The sequence below is a fragment of the Lepidothrix coronata genome, unplaced genomic scaffold (genome assembly GCF_001604755.1).
Source record: "Lepidothrix coronata isolate B3197 unplaced genomic scaffold, Lepidothrix_coronata-1.0 Scaffold52, whole genome shotgun sequence".
Lineage (NCBI taxonomy): Eukaryota > Metazoa > Chordata > Aves > Passeriformes > Pipridae > Lepidothrix > Lepidothrix coronata.
This window is the reverse complement of record NW_016690232.1, coordinates 1369729-1390156: the sequence shown is the minus strand read 5'-3', so window position 1 is coordinate 1390156 and position 20428 is coordinate 1369729. Positions and strand designations below refer to the sequence as shown.

The 20428-nt window shown below is 52.2% G+C and overlaps 1 protein-coding gene across 3 annotated transcripts in view; it reads left to right on the top strand.

The window, feature by feature from the left end:
- Window positions 1–20416, top strand: part of NOS1AP (nitric oxide synthase 1 adaptor protein) — a 40281-nt gene extending 19865 nt beyond the window's left edge. Inside the window, exons 3-10 of one of the 3 annotated variants that reach the window (XM_017815899.1) lie at window positions 11886–11978; window positions 12358–12416; window positions 13020–13128; window positions 13370–13511; window positions 14734–14873; window positions 15436–15603; window positions 16632–16797; window positions 17352–20416. In XM_017815899.1, coding sequence (XP_017671388.1) covers window positions 11886–11978; window positions 12358–12416; window positions 13020–13128; window positions 13370–13511; window positions 14734–14873; window positions 15436–15603; window positions 16632–16797; window positions 17352–17755 — 1281 coding nt within the window. In that variant the 3' untranslated portion in view covers window positions 17756–20416. Of the gene's footprint in view, window positions 1–11885; window positions 11979–12342; window positions 12417–13019; window positions 13129–13369; window positions 13512–14733; window positions 14874–15435; window positions 15604–16631; window positions 16798–17351 lie in introns of all 3 variants that reach the window. The other 2 variants (XM_017815898.1, XM_017815897.1) reach the window with 2 other exon arrangements.
- The last annotated feature ends 12 nt before the right edge of the window (window positions 20417–20428 follow it).

Below are 20428 nucleotides of genomic sequence, written 5' to 3'. Positions count from 1 at the left end.
GAGCCTTCTCTTTCTTTTCCTCTCCAAGGCCTCCAGGTTTTTTTTAGCATTTTGCTCCAATGACAATTTCTTGCTTCCTCTTGACATGATGGATGGGACTGGTCTGGACTCTTTCAAACACTCCCTGATCCTTGGGAACTTTAGGGATATGTGCATTTCTCCAGTACTGGAAGCACAAAGAGCACATCTCTGCTGACCTCTACATACTTGTTAAGAAATCCACAATATCTAAAAGAAGAGAAATCTAGAGTAATTGTCCAATGCTGTTGGTGAGTGTGACTTGGAGTGCAGGTCCCCTGGAGCTTTCTGTGAAAAAAGACTTGTCTTTCTGTGGTTTGAATGGATTAAACTTCAACTCCCAGCTAGTTGATTTTGTGCATTTGCCTAAAGTCAGAGCCTTTGATGTGAGGAAGCTCTTCCCAAGTCCCAGGTCTGATCTGTGGACAAGTCCCCTCCAAACTTGCTTTTTGGATAAGCTAAATAGAGAGAGTTTGTTTTGACCTCTAGGATGTAGGAGTCTGGGAAAGCTGCCTCATGTTCATGTTGCTTTTTTCTGAACTCTTTTCTGTTGTTTTTTTGAAGTGTACAATAAAGCAGCACATGTTCTGTTGGAATGGGTTGTATTGGTAGTGATTTCAGCAGTGCTGTGTTTTGAGATAATGTCACCTTTGCTGCACATTGCTGAGGACCACATTGTCCTCATCTTGTCTTTTCCACTGGACTTTTCCACTTTCCACCTTTTGATGTCTCCAGGGCTTTTCTAGGGTACATTTCTGCATCTTGCAGATGCAGCTTCTGTTCCGTTTTCCTGTGAGAGCTGCTTGGCCAATGCCATATAAAATCAACCTGAAATGGGTAGATGCCAGATTCCTGTACACTTGACCTGGATAGCAAGTACGTTTTTTTTTTTTACCCCAGACTTGCATAAAAATGAGCATTGCTGTGTTCTCCTCACTGGAGTTTCCTGGAAGCACAGTGACATTCTGTCATCTGTCTGTCTGTCCTTGCTTCATCTGGGGCTCCACCCCTGAGGTGGATTTCAACCCCTGTTTTCTAACTCCATCTGAAATGTCAGCACTTTTATTACTTGGACATTTTTTTATAATTCTGTGTAAATCTGTCTAAAGGACATTATTCGTATTGCCTTTAACATACAGAATTTAGTGAATGGTTTTTAACACCTGCATTAGTTATTGTTGAAATAGGAACAGCAAAGCAAGTGTGATACGAATAATTACCTCTTTTCTCTGGTTACAACCCAGAAACATTGTTGAGCACTGCCAGCATCTAATGAGCCCCACAGGGCTGGCTTGTTTCTGATGCACCGAGCGTTTAATGCTGCTGCTCATTCATTATTAATTGTCTGAATTTCATAATTGCTGATTTAGTTACAGTGTTACCAGCCTGCCTTCCTCGGTGTGTCACTGCTCCTCTGCCTGGCTATTCTCATCTGCCTTCTCAACTGGTCTTACTCAAGCTTTTTATGCAACTGGGGGAGTAGCTCTGTGGTGAGCAGTAAAAAAATACAGCTGTAAATCCCGTGTTTTACAACTTGGGGTGTAAATATCATTGTGTTGTGATTGGGCTCACTTTGCTGAGCTGACACCTTTCTGAAGTGCTGCGTGGGTATCTTCACAGGGTGCCCCTTGCTTTGTCACCTGCCCTCAGGGTGGATTTGGGGTGACTCTGCTCTTCTGCAGTATCAACCCTGCCTTTGACCCCCTACATGTGGGTAGGGATTATCTCAGCTGCCTTGAGCCAGGGTCTGTTTTAGAAAGAAAGCATTTTGGGAAGAAAGCTAATCTTGAACACAGAAATTTTGTTTCCCTTCTCAGGTGGAGGAAGGTGCTGGGCTGGACATTGTCTGCACTGCTCAGTCCTGTGGTCCCCCGGGGCACAGGGACTTTCTGGTGCCAGAAAGGGGCAGGAGTTTATTAGGGATTACTGTAAAGGGGCATGACTAAATTGCTGCAAATGACAATGGTGCTCTTTAGGCCAAGCTCATTCTAACACATGGGCTCAAACCCGCTGTGGGCTGGATGAACAGAGGCCATTTCCAGGCTCTTTTAGTTTCTTGCTTTCTTCAAAGGGCGATTGCACCAAACAGCTTGTGCACCCACTGCCTGCATAGGTCGAACCAATGCATGTCTAATTAGAAATACCACAAATTCCAGTCAGATGTGGGGTTTCCAAGGAATGGGCTTCTGCTTCTTCTAGCAACAGGTGGCAAATATTAAAACGTGTACAGCTCAATTCTTGTCTTCTCCCTCCCGGGCTGTGAAAAGCAGTGCGAGAGCAGTGCCCGCAGATGCACACAGAGCCTGCCCTTGTTTTCCTTAACTGAAGGAAGTAGCTCAAAGCCTGGTTGTTATTTTTGTAACCAGTTCGACCAGTATCCCACACACACCCACTCGCCGGTTAATTTGCGCTCTCACTTGGCCATCGGAGATGGCAGCATGTGAAGGCAGGGGGGAGCTTGCCACCTCCCACACAGGTCCAGTCTGTGCTGTTATCACTTGCTTGGATCTCTGAAAGGGGTTTAGGCGTGTTTTCAAGGCTGGAGGCTGGCATGTTGCATGGTCTCCACCAACCTTCATGACTGGCTGAGAGGTACCGCTTTTCCCAGCCCCTGAGCTCCCACTTGGAGCCATCACTGCATGTGCCCAAGCTGGAGGAGAAATTATATGGCTTTCTTTTGTAATGTTGGTATTAGTCAAGCCCCAATGAAGTGAACAGGATCTCTTGCACAGGGACCTTGTTGGCTTTGAGGAGCTGCTGGTGGAACTGAGGGATGTTGCTGGGAAGTGTGCTCCTGCTCCACCAGCTGCATCCCTCATGTGCACTGTGCTGCTGCATCCCCTGGCATGCAGAGCAGCTGCAAGCTGATGATGAGTCTCAAGTCTCCTTTGAACCTCTGATTTTCAGGTGTTTAAAAAAACCCAAAAACACAGGGAAGTCTGGAATCCCTAAGGATTGCTTGTAAGGGAGGTAAATAATCTTGTAAATGGAAGTCCGGAAAAGAGGAGGTGAGAATAAGCTGTTACCTGGAGGAACTTTCTTCATTTAACCCTGTGACTGGTATTGATTTAATTTTTACCAGTTCTGATTTCTCTGAGATTCCTGTCAAACTGCTTCAACTGCAGATGGCTTGTGTATGTGTCCCAGTTTGCCACCTCAACTTGTGAAACTCGGAGGTAGTGAGAGGAAGTGGATGGAGGCAGCTCTCTGGTAGGAAATAGCAAACCGAGCAGAAGGCATTTTTTGTGAAGCATCCAATGTTATTGGAAAACATATTTTTTGTGATAAATGGGTATGCTGTGATCCTGGGATGGTTTCAAAGCAGCAACCTTAACTCTGCTGTGCTGCTCTCACAACATGAGTATTTTTAGACTGATTCCCATTTATACCCATCAGTACTTGCAACCGTTACAGACGGTTACCAAAATTAAACCTGAAGTTGGATGGGAAAATAGGCACTGACCTTGTCAGTGCAAACCAAAATCATGTCTATTTCAGACAAACACATGTACCTCAGAGCCGCGTTTCCCATATGTGCAAATGCAAACTCCAAGGAACTGTTGAAGAGTTTTAAAAAGAATCATTAAGCCCAAGAGCAAGCATCCAATACTCCATTATTCCTTCTCTTTTTCAGATTACTGTGCTCTTTAATTTAAGTCTAGCTCTTGGCAAAACCACAAGCAATGGTGTGTAGACAGGGCAAATTTAATCCTGAGGAGCATCTTACACCTGAGCTAGGAGGATGGCAGAGGTCTCCAGCCTGTTTGCCCATGCCATGCCAGCAGTTTGCCAATGGAGCTGGTGGGAACCTTGATCCTGCCCCCAGATATCTCCATGATTCTGTGCCCCACAGTGGGAATCATCCCTGCTGCAAGTGCGAGTGCTATGGGCTAGTTTTGTCCCAGTTTTTGGCAACAGGAACAGGGAGCACAAGTGAAGTGACTACACCAAGGAGATCCCCAAATCTCCCTGCTGTCCTTGTCTCTTTTTCTCCCAGCCCTGAGGGGAACAGGAAGGTGCTGCTGGCATCCCATGGGCAAGTACCCTGCTCATGTGTGGATCATGGGCACAGTCATGGCCAGGCATGTACTTTCAGCTGCATGCAGGAATTGGGGTGGTAAAGCCTCCTCACCAGAGCTCTGATGGGATAGCATGCCCATAGTAAAGGTTATGGAGATTCTCAAGTCACAGGCAGCAGCACAGCACTTTGGTAGGGTGGCTTAAGGCAGCCTTTTAAAAATGGGTTTTAGTCCATTTATTGCTGATGACATTAGTAGGCTAAGCAGGTATTCCAGTATGCTCCCCTCCAGCAAGCCTGAGTCCCCTGAGGGCATAAAGTGCAGCCCAGAGTAGTGGACTGTCAGATGTTTTGAAGCCTTGTCCAGAAATGCCTCTTGGATGAAGCTGATTGCCCTTCTGGGAGGTGTCCTGCTTTCCAGCCACTTTATCCCCTGACATCTGCTGCTGCTCCAGTAGAGCTGGAGGGAGACTCGGACCAGGGCAGGCTAGCAGGTGCATTTCTCTTTTCAGGACAGCAGCCCATAGTGGAAGGGAGTGATGCTCCATGCCTAGGGACCCTGCTGGCAGGATCCTGGCTCTCTGCTGCCCTACCCTTCTGACAGCAGGGCTTTGGGGAGAGGCTGTGCTGCCTCCACTCCCTGCTGTGTGGCAGACTGTGCCCAGCTGTCTTCTGGACACCACCCGATATTCCCAGACCTGTGTGGCTTAGATGGCTGAGGACTCTTCTGACCTGCAAGGCTGCTCCTGGCCAGGTGGCCTCTGTTTGCTAATGTGCCAAAGCTGTATTTAAATCATTCCCTTCTCCTCTGCAGTGCTCTTTTCTTTCAGGCACAGCTGCGTTTGCTGCACCCCATACGCACCCACCAGTCCCAGCACACGGCACCTGCGCTGGGCAGGCTGGGTGCAGTGTGTGCCTTACCATCAGACAGCCTTTCCCAGCCTTCTGGCCCACGGAATTCTTGGTTCACAGGCCAGATGGGCACATTGTGGTCCTGTGTTTGCTGTGCTGCTCACCTTGATGTGTGCAGCCCCTCCAACACTGCAAGTCACGCTTCTCCTCCAGTTAACAAAGCACCGGAAGGAAAAAGAAGAGATGAGGTATTCTGGCTGCAGTCTGCTCATAGTGCTTTGGCAGGACCCCAGCACTGAGCTCTGGGTGTTGATTACCCCACAAAAGGCCAGCGGAAAGCCAGTGTTGCATTCCTGCTCCTCCAGCTTTCTGTGCTCATCCCCGAGGCAACTTGGCACCCCTGTCCAGGAAAAAAAGGCTTGTCCCTCACAAGTTCCTGTTCCCGCACAGCCCACAGGTGGCTTCTGAGTCATTTAGGGGCGCTGGTGTTGATGCCATTTCTTTGTGTGGTTCAGTAAAGTGAAATCCTTGTCCCCTGCACAGTGCTGCTGTTTGCTATTCCTCACAATTACAGCTATTAGGATCCCAGCAAGGTTTCTCAGGCTTCCCTCCTGTGGGTTACACCTGAGCTCCTGTACATTTCTGAGATTTACCGTCATTCCCCGTGTTTTCAGCAGCACAAATTGCAAGGTATGTGGTTCCCCCCCAGTCGTTAATTCTCGGCGCCGTGGAGCCTGTGCCGATTGAACTCAAGCTCGGCTGTCATTTTGTAATAAGTTAATTCTTCATCAAGAGCACAGCACCGCTCCTCCCCCAAAGTGCTGGGAAAGCTGTTGCTAGTCTGCCACGTCTGTCATTAGCCCGAGCTGACCTTGGGTTAAAGTCTAACTCTGAAAGTATTTTACGAGGTGCTGTGCCAGCCAGCTGCGAGGAGGAGCCGCAGGGGGTGCCAGGGGAGGCGGGCACTGGCTGTGGGAGCTGCGGGGGCATCACCACGGTTAGGAGACCTCGGGGTGCTCACAGTGCAGGGTCCTGGCCAGCCAACCCTTTGCATTTGACAAAGGTGGCTCTGGGGGATCCGGCATTGCTCGCAGTTTTGTGTGCTTTCTGGATAAACACAGAGAAATTCTGCTTTCTGGCAAAATTACATCCCCTTCAATGGTTTTTCTTATAGCAGAGTAGCAATGAGTTTTGTGGGAATTGCTTTTTCCCTATTAATTTAGTTCTCAGACCACTGCTTTTTCCCAGAAAAAGCTTGTAACTTTGGGGTTTTTTTAAGGATGGGGATAGAGGATGGAAGAGGATGGGGCAGTTCAATGCACTTAGAGCAACTTCCATTAAAAAACATTCTGCTTATTTGCATTCTGTTGGCATAATCTGACCATATAGCATTTCTGGTACCTTCCCTCACTGATGAATGGTGCTAGTGGGCAGACTTAAAACTGTACCCACGTCTGTTTAGATGGGCTGGGATGAAGTGAGGGCATTTTTATTCAGGTTAACATTTTTTGGATGCTTGTGAATGTGGGGGGGATGATGAATCTAGAAAGATATCATCTCTCCTCTTTAGTGTCTGATCTGCCTAACCTAGTGTGCAGCGCGTGGTTGCAAGTTTTCTTACACTTCTACTGTGTGGAAACACCACAACAGGGGTGGATAACATCTTTCTAGGGATGCTGAGTTTTCCCCGCTTTTCACACATACCCATCACACTGGGATTCATACATAATTTTACTCTAAGCTGATGAGGTTACATGCGCTCTCTATTAAGCAACATATGTTACTCAGTTCTCCAGAAAGGGCAGTTTTAATATTCTGCCAGTAGGAATGTGTTGCGCAATGATGCATACACCAGCTGGCCTCTTTTCCTTCTGAAGTTATTTAAATACTGAACTCCACATAAAAGACAGATGTTGAGAATAGACTCCCACAAACCTGAGGTCAATGGTAAGGCTTTTCGTGCTCTGATGGAGTAGATGTTTTCTTTTCCAGATGAAAAGATGAATGTGTTTTTTTGTGGGCAGTGTAATATTAAGGGATGATCTGAATTCACTTCTTAGCTGGTTGGGTTTTGTGGGTGATCTTATACTTCTTTTTCATTACTGAGACCACCTTTGCTTTTTTTCTCAAATAGTTGTGGGGTTTTTTGACTGATGCATCTCGAATGTCCATTTTCAGTCTTTGCTCAAACCTTTTAGTACAGTTCTTAGAGCTTCAGTTGGAGACCAACTGTGAAGCTGTGAAAGTCCACGAACGGACAGTTTCTCTTGCTTTTTCCATTTTCTGTGTATTTCCCTGAAATTAATTCTTCTTTGTCTTCTGGGATCGCCACATTTCTATAGCCAAGAATTAATATAATTAACCCAAGCTTGCATTATTATTACAGATATTTAAAGATCCAGAATCATACCCAAGATGGGCTGAAGGCTAAGAAAGCTCTTCTGACTCTTACACCATTTAGTCATTTATAAGTAATACAGTGAAATGCTACATGGTGTGAAACACAAGGGGATCGTGGGAAAGCTGCACAAATCCTCTTTCCTTTCTTGATCCCAAGCTGGATAATTATTTCTGTATCACTTCTTTATTAAGCTGTAGGGTGGAATTCAGCTCTCCAAGATGGAGCTATTGGTAGCTGAGTTTATCATGTGTGAAATTCTTTTCATGTGTTTTTTCTCCTGAAGGAGTCACCACAAAGCAGAATGCGGTGCCCAGAGAGTGTGGGGTGAATCACTGTCACCCACCTCCCTGCATCAGATCACAGGGACACTCCTGTTGCTCCTGGTATAATGATAGCAAAGCTTCTCCTGAGCATCCCCATCCCCTCTTGGCAGTGGAACGGGTCCTATGCTGGTGGCTTTGACAAACCCCCTTTTGCTTTGCTGCATGCAGGCAGTTTTGTACTGGCTCAGAGAAAAGCTTCTTAGCAGCAGTGCTGTGCATTTTAGCACATCTTTGGGGATGCAGGATGTATCCCCAACAAGGCTTGTATGGCAATGGTCCAGTGTTTCTGGAAACATGTGCGTTTTCTTTTCCTGTGGGTCAACCAGTGCCTGCTTGTTTTGGATGCAGCAGCAAACAGTGGCTGTGCATACCTTCTCATAGTCCCTTTGGTGGCATTTTCAACCCTGTCATCACCTCTGCTTTCCTCCCAGCAGCAGGAAAAGTTAAAACCCTAATGCTTTTCATCCCTCTTAAGCTTTATTTTGCAGCAGAAGGAGGGATGTTGACAAACATGGGCAGACACGCAGATCTCTGTGCCTGGGGCACACACAGCTGTAGTCAAGAATAACTCCAAGCCAGGGAGGTCCTGATCGATCATACAGAGAGGTTTTTCCATGGCCCTGTTAACTAAAGGGGCTTGCAGGGCAGGTATTAGCAAGGGCAGGTCCTGTCCATGCTTTGGTGAGAAACATCCAGTAGTCTTCAGAAGCAGAAATACCATGCTGGCACCGGTAGCCTGCTAGTGGGAAGGATTTGCCTTGGCTTTGGAGAAGTCCAAGGAGGTAGTGTAGGGCCAGGTACCCTTCCCAGGCTGGAGAGAGTGCATGTGCAGGCAGGGCACCCAGCCCAGCCCTGAGCACTACTCCTGGGCTGGTGCCTGGGGCTGGCTGTCACCATCAGCCACTGCCTTCCTGGGAGCTGCAGGGGCTTGCTGGATTGGGCAAGGGCTTGTGGTAGCCATGCCTTCTTCCTGCCTTAACCAGCGAGCAGCACCCAGGACAGCCAGGCATTGAACAGGGCTGGTCGTGGCACTTGCTGTCACTGCTAATGTGAACTGCTGCCCCGTGAGATGGTGCAGATTCTGCCCTGCACAGCTTTGGGTTCATCCCTTACAGTCTCTGTGGCTTAGATCTCACTTAGAGGAACTGCACAGAGCTAACGCTCCCTTAGACCAAATTAGAAAGCCCCTCAAGATCAGCAATGCATCTCCTAGCCTGTGGGACTCAGCTTGCCTTCCCTGTACAGCCCCGGGATGCAGGAGGCGACTCGACTGAATTGCTGTCTTATTGAATCCTCTTCCTTGCTAATTTATTATTAAGTGACGGTTAGTGTTTCATTAGAGCCCCAGTGGGCATGAGTTCATTAGCATTTTATTGGCTAGAGCTGTGCTTTCGTGCATGGGAAGTGTATCCCGGAGAGCCTCTGGGCTCGTTGGAGTGACTGCACTAATGAGCTCTGGATGGGGTGGGATGGGCAGTAGCTTTCTAAGCGCATGGCTCAGGCTTGCAAAGAAGCTTGGCTCTCACTTTGGTGTCAGGATAAAGACCTGGATTTGTGGAAGGGCTTAACAAATCCGGCTGGTTGGTTCTTTTGAGAATTTGACTTTTTTGCTTCTGTTGGTCCTTGCTGGAGTTTTGCCATGAGCCATTGGCACAAGGGGACTTTGGCTTTAGTGTGGCAGAGGCACACACACAACAGCTCTCCCCTCTGCCAGGCTTGGGTCGAGCCTGGGCAGAATCCCTTGCCTGCAGCCAGGAATTCCAGAAGCCTCTCCAAGGAGCTCTATGTTTATTCTATCCCTGAAACATGCCAGGACTGGGTAACATCTTTGCTGAAAGCTCCTGGCCTGTCTGCATTGTTGTCCTGGAGCTGTTACTCACCCAAAAAAACAGGCTAAAATTAGTCTGTTTAACCCTGGGATATTTTTCAGGGTTGATGTCTCTTCCAAGCCCACATTAATTAGCACTTGGGGTAACCCAGAATAGAAACCCCATGGCACCAGCAGCTCAGAAATGCAACTTGATGTTCATAATCAATGATCGTTAGGACCAATAAATCAGGCTGCAGTGCTCCAAGGTGCTGTGCAGTCAGCCTGAATGCTGCAAAGAGCATCCAGCTCAGCCCTCAGCTCCTGGAAAAATCACACACAGAGCTTCAGAAGGGGCTGGGTTAATTACTCCAAGGTAGTCGGGCCAGAGCTCACCTTCTCAGGGCTAAATCAAGACATTTCTCTAGTGTTAGGTACCAGGCACCTGGTCTCGGCACTGGTCTGCAAGGCACAGAGAAGGGGCTTTTGAATGAGGCTTCACCTCTGCAAGTAATGATGGGAAAGGAAATATGAGAGATGGGACCTGGAAACCCACACCAATGGGTTCTTTGTTGAGGGACTCTGGTGAGACCCTTCTCCATGAGGAACAGGCTGTGCAAGTAGCATATGGGTATGTGCTGGGGGTTTTAAGGCTGGCTGTAGCCATTCCCCTGTACTCAGTGCTGGTGAGGCCACACCTGGAGTGCTGTGTCCAGTTCTGGGTCCCTCAGTTCACGAAGGATATTGAGGTCCTGGAGCAGGTCCAGAGAAGAGCAACAAGGCTGGTGAAAGGACTCAAGCACAAGTCCTATGAGGAGAGGCTGAGGGAGCTGGGGGTGTTCAGCCTGGAGAAGAGGAGGCTCAGGGGAGACCTCATCACTCTCTACAACTCCCTGAAAGGAGGTTGTAGCCAGGTGGGGTTTGGTCTCTTCTCCCAGGCAACCAGCAGTAAGACAAGAGGGCATGATCTTAAGCTCTGCCAGTGGAAGTTTAGGTTGGATATTAGGAAGAAATTTTTTATGGAGAGAGTAATCAGACATTGGAATGGGCTGCCCAGGGAGGTGGTGGATTCGCCATCCCTGGAGGTTTTTAAGATGAGACTGGATGTGGCACTTGGTGCCATGGTCTGGTAACCACGGCAGTGTTGGATCAAGAGTTGGACTTGATGGTCTCGGAGGTCTTTTCCAACCTGGTTGATTCTATGGTGGGATCCTGAGCTCTGCTTTCTCCAGCCCATCACCATGGCTCCAGCCCTGGAGTTTGTGGGCTCGTCTGGTTGGGCATGGGGAAGGGCAGAGCTGCATTCCCTGCACTGTTTTCCAAGCCATCTGAATCTCCCATCCCCATCGACGATTTTAAAATGGCTTTGAGGAATTGTGCTTTCAGGTCTTTTATCATTTGATCACAGGTCTGGGCCAGCAGCTTTTCCTGCCTGCTGGCTCTGGCTGCCAGAGTTAATACATCATGCGGTGCTGGAAATGTCACGGCGAGGCTCGGCGCGGGCTGGAGGCAGGGCACTGCGTCGGGCGTCTGCCCTGTGCTCCCTCTGCAGAGACATTGCTGAAATAAGGAGAGGATGAATTAAATCCCACTTCCTCAGGCAGGCTAGGTGCAGGATGCAGGGCTTTTCTGGGCACAGAGGATCTGTCCCCACGGCTGTGCACAGCACTCTGCATGTAGGACCAGCACATCGGGTACCTGATGTGGGTGCACCTGAGGCAGACAGGTGATGGGACTCCTCAAAAGTCCCACAGCAGGAGGTTGCTCAGCCTAAATGGCTTATTTAGCCTATTCCCCTGCCAGCTCTCTAAATGTAAGTAAGACTCTAAATGCCAAAGTGGATGGATTTTTCAGAAATCTCATTCTCTCCCCAGGCCAGACCAGAGCTTTGTGTTTAGCCACTGATCTTTAGAAGTTCCTATTGGGATTTTTTCCTGTCCAGTGACTTCTAATTGAAGTGGGTAATTGCATTATCCCATATCCCCTGGAGAGGTTCACAGAGTCCTCAGCAATCATCATCAGTTTTATACTGAGCCCAAAAATACCCCACTCTAAATGCCATTTCCCTTACCAGAGCTCAGCAGTGGCCACAAGCCAGCAGGGCAAACGTGGCCAGGCTGTGGATCCCTGGGAGCTGGCAGGGCTAGGGAGGTGGCAGTCCTTCTTTGGGGAGGCTCAGCCCTTTGGAGGGTCAGAGTGAGTGCCTTTGAAACAAGCTACCATTCCCAGCAGCATCCTGGGGCTGGATTGCTTCGATGTGTCCTCCTGCGGGGCAGGGGAACACTGCAGGGCAAAAAGATCCCTTGTCCTGTCCTAGCATGGATGTGCATGTTGATGCAGGCATGTGAGATCAGGAAAACATGTTCTCGTCTCTCTTGCCCCTTCCTCTTGCAGCCTCTTCAGCCCTACCTGAGACTGTCCTGGCACAGAAAGGCTAATTCAAGTGTTTTCTTCCATCTTCCGCAGTATGAGTTTAAAGCCAAGAATATCAAGAAGAAGAAAGTGAATCTCATTGTGTCAGTGGATGGCGTGAAGGTCATTCTGAAGAAGAAGAAGAAGGTAGGCAGCACTGGTCCCTGGGGCAGCAGTGCCTTGACAGCAGGAACTCTCCCTTCCCAGGGCAGGGACCTGCAGCATCCTTGAACTTCTGGGAAAATCTGGTGGGCTGGGAGAGAGAGAGATGGGCTAGGATCAGCCATGGGTGGACCATGTTCCCACAGCGTGGCTGAGGTTGTCCTGATGTGGGTGTAGAAGGGGCTTGGGGGGCCCCATGGCAGTGATGTGGGACGTGGCTGATCCCCAGCAGGACCCAACCCTTGGTTCCCTGGGAGCAGCAACAGACAAGAGCTTCCTGAGTCTGTCCCTGGACTGTCTCTGCCCTGTCCTTGTTCTGAAGGACAGCATCTGACGTACTCATTTTCAGCTTCTTTCATTGCAGAAAAAAGAATGGGCCTGGGACGAGAACAAAATGCTCGTCATGCACGACCCCATCTACAGGTAAACCTGATGGGTGAGGGGACAGAGGCTCTCTGCCATGCCACTTACACCACACTGGCACTGTGCTGGGGACTGACCTGGAGAGCTGCCACCATCCCTGCAGAGGGCAGCTCCCCTGGCTCGCGGTGCTCTCTGGAGTCCCCAGCTCTCTTCCTCCATCTTGTTGCCGAAAGCAAGAGCATGGGATGTCTGTCCCAGCGAGGCTGAATGGGGTCGAGACGGGCCCCAGCCATGCTGGAGAGGGGGCAGCAGGCACCCAGGCAAGAAGGCTGACTTTCTGAGCAGGCAAGGAGTGAGGTTTGCTCTCCTCTGTCCCTGGAGGGCTCCTGAGCCGCTGACTCTGTCCCTGAGGGCTGAGCAGAGAAGTCCCATGCTGCCTTTGCAAAACACTTGCTGCTGCTGAATCAGCAGGCTAATTTTCCCAGCCGAGGCAAAACCACTGCCAAAAAAACATTCTGATGGGCTTTAGCAGGGACGTGCTGCAGAGGCTGGGGATCTGCCAGCACCCCGTGCCCTGGGAAGCGCTGGCTGTGGCCTTGGCAGTCTCCTGGGCATGTAGGTAATGTGTATGATGATATCTTCCTTTCTTTTCTGTCCTTGCAGAATATTCTATGTGTCTCATGACTCCCAGGACCTAAAGATCTTCAGCTACATTGCCAGGGATGGGTCTAGCAACATCTTCAGGTGCAACGTCTTCAAATCCAAGAAGAAGGTAAAGGTGCTGGGGTACTCGCCTTGTCATGGTGTGGCCTCAGTGGAGCAGCTGGGGCAGGATCCGGTGGCACTGCATTGCAGGTGGCAGCCCAGAGCACACCGGGGATCTGAGCTCTGGTGCCCCAGGCCCTGTGGCAGCACACAGAGACCCCTGAGAGCTGCAGCAGGCTGGGGGGTCACCAGGCAGGGGTGGCCCAGCTGAAGTTACATCCCTCCTCTCCTCTCCTCGCCTGCCGCAGAGCCAAGCCATGCGCATCGTGCGGACAGTGGGGCAGGCGTTTGAGGTCTGCCACAAGCTGAGCCTGCAGCACACCCAGCAAAACGCAGATGGGCAGGAGGATGGAGACAGTGAGAGGAACGGAGATGACCTGGATGTCCCAGGTATTTCACAAAGGCGGAGATGGGGGTAGCATGGGGTTCCTGGAGCCTGGCAGACACGGTCTACAGAAGCACTGTCTTCCCATACTGCTCCTTGCTGGCTGACACCTGTGGGGAATAGATTTGCACAGCAATCTGGCCTGTGGCGCCTCTGGCTCAAGCTGGGATCTTGCCCAGCAAGGAGCCTTCGCTAGGTGTTAGCCCTCATCCTCGCAGACATCCCCCTTGCTGGGAACCAATTAGCAGCGCCCGGGACTCTGCTGGGCGCCAGAGTACTCTCCGTGCTTGGCTGCACACACTGCAAACATTCCCTCGCTGCTTCTGCAACAGAGGCCTCAGCACAGACCTGTGTCCTGAGGCGTGCCTGGGGCTGGGGCTCTCTGCAATTCCTTGAATGGACTAATCTGTGTTTGTGGTCTTGCATCAAGCTGCCAGGTCTGCAGGCAGCCTGCGGACCCTGTTCCTTCTCAGCCCCATGGGTAGAGGGTGCTGGAACAAGTGCTCCTGGCTGTTGGTCCAGCCCCATCACCCAAGCTCTGCAGGGCCCCAGGGAGCTGCCCTGCTCCTTGGTGCCTGTGCCTGCACTGGAGGGGAGGCAGATGTTTTGCAAGAGGTTGGTCAAATACTGTCTAGTGCCAGCTGAGACACTGATGGGTCCTGCTGCCTGCTTGTGTGTGGATTGCCTGCCCTGCCATCCCATGTTGGGGGCCAGTTCCCCTCCATCACAATAGGAGCAGCCTGGAGTGGGCTGTGGTTTCCTGCTTGCCTCTGTGACCAGTGCTGTCGTGATGACCTAATCATTGGGCTGTTATGGACCGGTCATTGTTTGGTTTTCCTCCACACAATGTCCGGGCCATGATATGCAGTTCCCTGGAGAATTCCGAGCATCTGTTTTTTGTTTTTCTTTCCCGTAATCTCTTGTTTACCTTTCTTTATCTGTGTTTTCTGCTCTTGGTGGCCCATTTGTCCAGCCTCAGGGGTTTTGGCTGCTGTTCCCAAGGTTTGGTGTGCTGGGGCTGGGTGTGTTTTTGGCTGCAACCCCCATCCTGAGTAGCAGCAGGAAGAGCAGCTGTGTCTCTGTGTACCTGCTTCCCCCCAGAGCTGGAGGGCGGGTGGCAGGGGGTGGTGGGGACCGACCCTGGGCATCGCTCACTACACTTGGGGTGCAGCACAGCAAGCTCCTGCTCCAAGCAGACTGTGCTCTACTCTGACACTGCTCCCACAGCCTGCCGCCTCTCCGGTGTGGAGAGGGCAGCCGCCTCAGCGGAAGAGACGGACATCGACGCCGTGGAGCTGCCGCTGCCCGGAGCCGACATCCTGGACTTCAGCCGTGGCGTGACCGACCTCGATGCTGTGGGCAAGGAGGTGGGTGGCCTATGCCAAGGTGCCTGGGTCCCTGCCCTCACTCTTGGGGCACTGCACAGCCCCAGCCCCGTGGCTCTGATGTGCACCCCGAGGGCCCAGGGATTGGGAGGGATTCAGCAGCATTCCCCAGCTCCCAGATCAAAGCCATCTGCCACTGCAGGGCTGCCCTTTGGCTTGGGGCCCAGGGCGCTCCTGGAGAGCGCTGTGATGAGGCTGAACTCTGTGCAGCCACACGGAAAGTGTTTGGGGCAGAGCTGATAGGGATTTTTTCCACCAAAAAAAACCAAAAATAAAGGACTTTTTTGATACAGTGGAAATTCCCATTGGAAACGCCAGCCTTTTCAGGAATTTTCTACAGAAGTATTTGGGTTGTTGTCGAAACTGAAAAAATACTGTCCTCGAAGTTTGTCAGAACCCCCAGCAAAGTGTGCATTTGCTTTGAATGCATTTGCTTCTTTCCTGGGTATTCTGGGGGGCTGCTCTCTTCCACAGCCTGTATGTGCCAGGTGGCTCTCTGAGGTGAGTGGCATGGGATCACACTTTCCACACTGGTGTTTTGCAGGGCTGCCTCCACCCTGAAGATATCCTGACAGCGTCGCCCAAGATGCTGCTGCCCTCATCTGCCCAGCTGCCTGACCTGGGAACACCCCTCTCTGCCCACCATCAGATGCAGCTTCTCCAGCAGCTCCTGCAGCAGCAGCAGCAGCAGACACAAGTGGCTGTGGCACAGGTTCTCCCCTCCACTCTTTCCTGGGGCGGCAACAGGGCTGGGGCACACTGAACCCCTTGGTGCCACCAAGGGGAGTGGCACCTGGAGGCAGTGTTGAAGGCAGGCTGCTCTGTGGGGAGCTCCAGGCAGAAATGTTCAGGTGGCAACTGTGGGAGAAACTGTGACTCAGAGGATAGGACGTGCAGCAAGGGGAGAGGAGTGGCAATTTGCCCTGGCCCCATCAGGAAAGATGAGGTGCTTAGGTCTGCATGCCACCAGGTTTCTTGGGCTTTCAGCCCCTGTCTGCTTGCCAGTACCTGGCCTCAGTGTTCACCCTGAATAACTGCTGCCTGAGCTGTGTGTCTGGCAGCTTACTCTCCATGCAGCTATTCCTCATTTAAGCAGCTCTGGCTGCTTTATCCAACTCATTACCTGAGCTTTACTTGTTCACTGACCCCTTGCAGAGCTCTTCACAACTGCTCAACTTTCTTCCTGACCTGGCCCGAGCAATGGGCTCCAGCAGCCTTTTTGTGCTGTCCCATGGCTTTCCTCCTCTCGCATCAGTAAATCAGTGTTTGTGCTTCTGCCTGAGCTGCTGCCCCAGAGCCCATGTGACTTCTGGGGTCACAGGCTGCAAAGTTGCTTTCCCCTCTGGAAGAAAGACCTTCATCCTTGGGGGATCCTTTATATCTGCCCAAGTACAGTGTTGCCTGCAATCCAAAAGGGCTCTGTGGTGCCTGCTCAGAGTGTAAATTATTGCACCCCTTGCCCCTGTGACTGATAGTTTGGTCAGTGCCGGCCCCCTTTGCCTTGAGCTTTGCCATCAGAGAGGCCAGGGGACCATGTGCTGAGTGTGCTCTGGTGTTACACTGCCACCTGCCCGCATGCTCCCCATCACGTCTGCTGTACCTGCAAGGAGTGGCTGCCTCATCACACCATTAGGTGGGATGCTGGTGAGCCCTGGTAGATGAGTGGTGGTGGCCAGAGTCGAAGCCCTCAACCCTTGAGCAGCGTCTCCCCACGCTCACCCCTTCTCGGCTGTCCCACAGGTGCACCTGCTGAAGGACCAGCTGGCAGCAGAGGCGGCGGCACGGCTGGAGGCCCAGGCTCGAGTGCACCAGCTCCTGCTCCAGAACAAGGACTTGCTGCAGCACATCTCGCTCCTGGTTAAACAGGTGCAGGAGCTGGAGCTGAAGCTGGCAGGGAACACGACGAGTAAGCGCTCCCGTCACTTCTTCTCCCCTCACTTCTAGCAAGGGCTGTGAGGCACATGCACATGGGTGTTTCTGTTGGGTTTTTTTGTGTGTTTCCATTTATTTTGTTTAGAGGGATATTTGTGCCCTTCTGGCCAGGCTTGTGCATGTGCAGCAGGGTGCTTGCATGCCGTGTGGGATGGGGCTTGGGGAGGGCTGTATGGACAGGTACTTACCTACCTCCATCAGCTGTATGTCTGCTTTCCCCAGTGGCTGCATGCTCTAGGCCAGCTCCATACCTGCCCAAGAGCCCCTTCTTGACCTTCCTCTCCAGCAGATGTGGCCATCAGCTCCCTGCAGGAGCTGGGGTAGGAGGCAGTTAATGTTTTGTCCTGCAGAACTGGCTCTTTGTTGGTCAGCAGCAGTAACACCAAATAAGCCCCTCTCAACAGTGGCAGTAGGGAGGTTGGTAGCCAAGTGGCCCCAGCCTGTCCTCCTGGGCAGTGTGCAGCCAGCCATGGTAGCCAGGGGACGCCCAGGCAAGCTAGGCCTCTCAGCCATGCCCTTCTCTTGCAGCAGGCTCCCAGGACAGTCTGCTGGAGATCACCTTCCGCTCCAACGTCCTCCCTGTCCTCTGCGACCCGATCACCCCGCAGCCCGAGGACACCCACTCGCCGCCGCTGGGCCCCAGCTCAGCTTTCCCCAGCACCCTGGGCAGTCCCATAGGTAGGAACGACTGTCTGGTGAAGCTGGAGTGCTACCGCTTTCTGCCGGACTCGGGGCCACCTGCCCCAGAGCCACCGCTGGGCAGCCTGGAGCTCATCAAGTTCCGCGAGTCGGGCATCGCCTCCGAGTATGAGTCCAACACGGACGAGAGCGAGGAGCGTGACTCCTGGTCCCAGGAGGAACCACCACGCCTGCTCCACGTCCAGCCCAGGCAGGACCTGGGTGACAGCCTGGAGGACGAGATCGCGGTGTAGGGGGGTCAGCAGGAGGTGGTGCGGAGCAGCCAGGACCTGCCAGAGCTGGGACAGACCCTGGCCATAGCCCAGTGGCCCTGGCAGGGATGGGACAGCCCAGAGGGAGCGGGGTTGGAGGGGAGAGTGTGAGGCTTCCAGCGCCCAGTCAGGAGATGTGCAGGGGTTAGGTGGAGTCATGCCGAGGGAGTGTGCTGGGTGTGTTGTGCTTCAGCGTGCATGGGCTTGTGTGCTGAGCTGGAGCATCCCTGCTTCTCAGCTGACAGTGAGCTGACAGCTCCTTGTGCTCCCCCCTGGCTCCCACTCCCCCCCCCCAAACTGTGTGTCCAGGTGAGGCAGAAGCAAGGGGACTCCCTGCTGGATTAGCCCCTCCTGCTGCCGGGGAAGCAGTAAAGGAGAGGAAGGATTTTTCGGAGGGAACAAGAGAGGAGATGCAGGGCAAGGAGCAGGGACAAGAGGGACCAAGGGGGGAATGCTGGGGTGGTGAGCAAGGACAGAGGTGGTCTGGCTCTCTGTATTGTGGATAGGGTGGAAGACAAGGATAGGGTCATGCTACGTTAGGGTTGGTGACAGTGCACTGTTGTAGTGGGTCTGTGAGTGAGAGATGAGGCGTAGAGGGACAGTGGGGACGAGCCTGGAAAGGAGTTGATGGGGTAAGATGAGGTTGCGCAGGCTGGCCAGGTGCAGACAGTTCCTGCAGGGTGATGTGGCACTTCCAGGACAGAGTTTGTCCCTGCCTGAGGCAGATGGAGGGCATGCAGGCACAGCCACTCCTTTCCCAGACTGTGGGGCAGAGAAGGTGGCACAGCTCAGTGTGGAGCAGGGAGCCAGGAATGCAGCACTGGGCTATAGAGTGTCCTCCCCGCCATCATCTAGTCCTTTGGCTCTTTGGCACACCTGGCAGGTTTCAAAGCCTTTTTGGTGCTCTCAAGCCACTTTTTCAAGCACTTCCTTGCACCCCCATCACCACAAACTCCTTGCTTTGCTTTATAGACAAACCTTCCCATTTCCAAGCAGTTGTCTTCCTCCAGACCAGGGCTGGGGCCTGCAGTGCTGGCATTGGTATCTGCAGGGATGAGCACACTTTCACCCCTCAGTGGGGAGTGAACTGCTGGTGTCTGCAGAGGGGCTCTGTCACATCTATGGTTTACACCCTCCAGAAAAGTGAATCCAAGATCTCAGGATCCCCCACCAGCCCCCAGGATGCTCTTGGCTGAGAGCCATCTGTGGGGGCCTCCAAGGGACCCAGAGCTTGTTTCTTTTCTGCAAGCACTTTTATCACCTGCCTGGTGCTACAGCCTCTAAGAGGCCATGACTGAAGGGGTATGAACCAGAGTCCTGATGTCCGCCCTGCTCCCTGTGGAAGCACTCAATGAGGTGGGGATTGGCACAGTTGTCTTTCTCCCCATCCTCCCTCCTATCCTGCTTCTGCTTTGCTTTGTTGCTTCCCTGCTGCTCTCGCCTTTGCCAGCTCTGTCTCTGCTCGTTCTGCCTGCAACTAACCCCTGGCTGACACCAGCTCTTGCTCTCCTCCAGGGCTTAGCCTGGCTGCTGAGGAAGGTCCATCACTTCTTTCTGCCCGGGTCCCCTTGGGACTGAGGGCTGCTGAGGAGTGAGGTGTAGATGAGACCCCCGGGGTCAGTATGAGTTGTGCTATGTACCCTCTGCCACGAGACAGGGCTGGATGATGTGAGGAGCTAGAGAGTCCCAGTGGAAAGGAAGGAAGGACATGTTTTAGTGTCCCCAGCAGTGCCCTAGTGTCCAGGGGAGCCCCTGCACCAGCCACAGAGGGGGCAGAGTGGGAGAGGGTGTTGTTTGGTACGTGGGTGCTCCTGTTGTCTGGCCACTACTGCCTCCATGTGCCCTGTCCCATACCGCTGTGGGCACAGCAGTGTGCTAGCCCCTCTGCTGGGAACCCCAGCATCCCACTGCCAGCTTGCAGCAGTTGGAGGTGAACGCATGGGGTGGGAGGCTGGTCCAGCTAGGAGGAAGAAGTGGGTATGGCAGCACACACAGGACATGGCGCAGACAGGGTAGAGATGCATGGGTGAGCTTGGAGAGGGATTTCCACGTGGGCAGACAGATTGTTCAGCAGAGGGGACAGCAGGAGCTCAGCTGTACACACAGGGCAGATGAAAGGAGAGCCTGGGAGGAGCAGCAGTAGGACAGAGGTCTCTTCCAGGCTGGGCTGCCTCAGAAAGCAGGCAGGGAGGAGCCATCTCCTGAGACACCGCTCTGGTCCATTCCTGCTCCACACACACAGGCAGTGTCCCTTGAGGAGCTTCAGGACCAGCTGTGGGTTTGGGCTCCTGCCTGGCACTCTGCCCGCAGGGGACAGTGGCAGGTGCCCCGCAGGCTGATGGGGTGATGCCGGAGCCAGGTGGGACCTTCCAGCACCATGCCACACCACAGGTGTATATGTATAAAGGACCCTCCTCCTAAGTCAGCACTGCCTCCAAGACGCCTCTCTAGCCTCTCACTTTTATTATGGACCTTGACAGGGGATTTATAGCTATATTTTTTGTCCTTTCTTTTCCTACAACTGTCATATTACTAACTGTTGACTCTATCTGGGAAACCAATCTGTCAATGTAAGTGCACTTAACCCTTGGGTGTTGTCATTAGTCAACTGGCTTTTGCTAAATAAATCTTTCTATTTCTCAAGGCTTTCTGTTG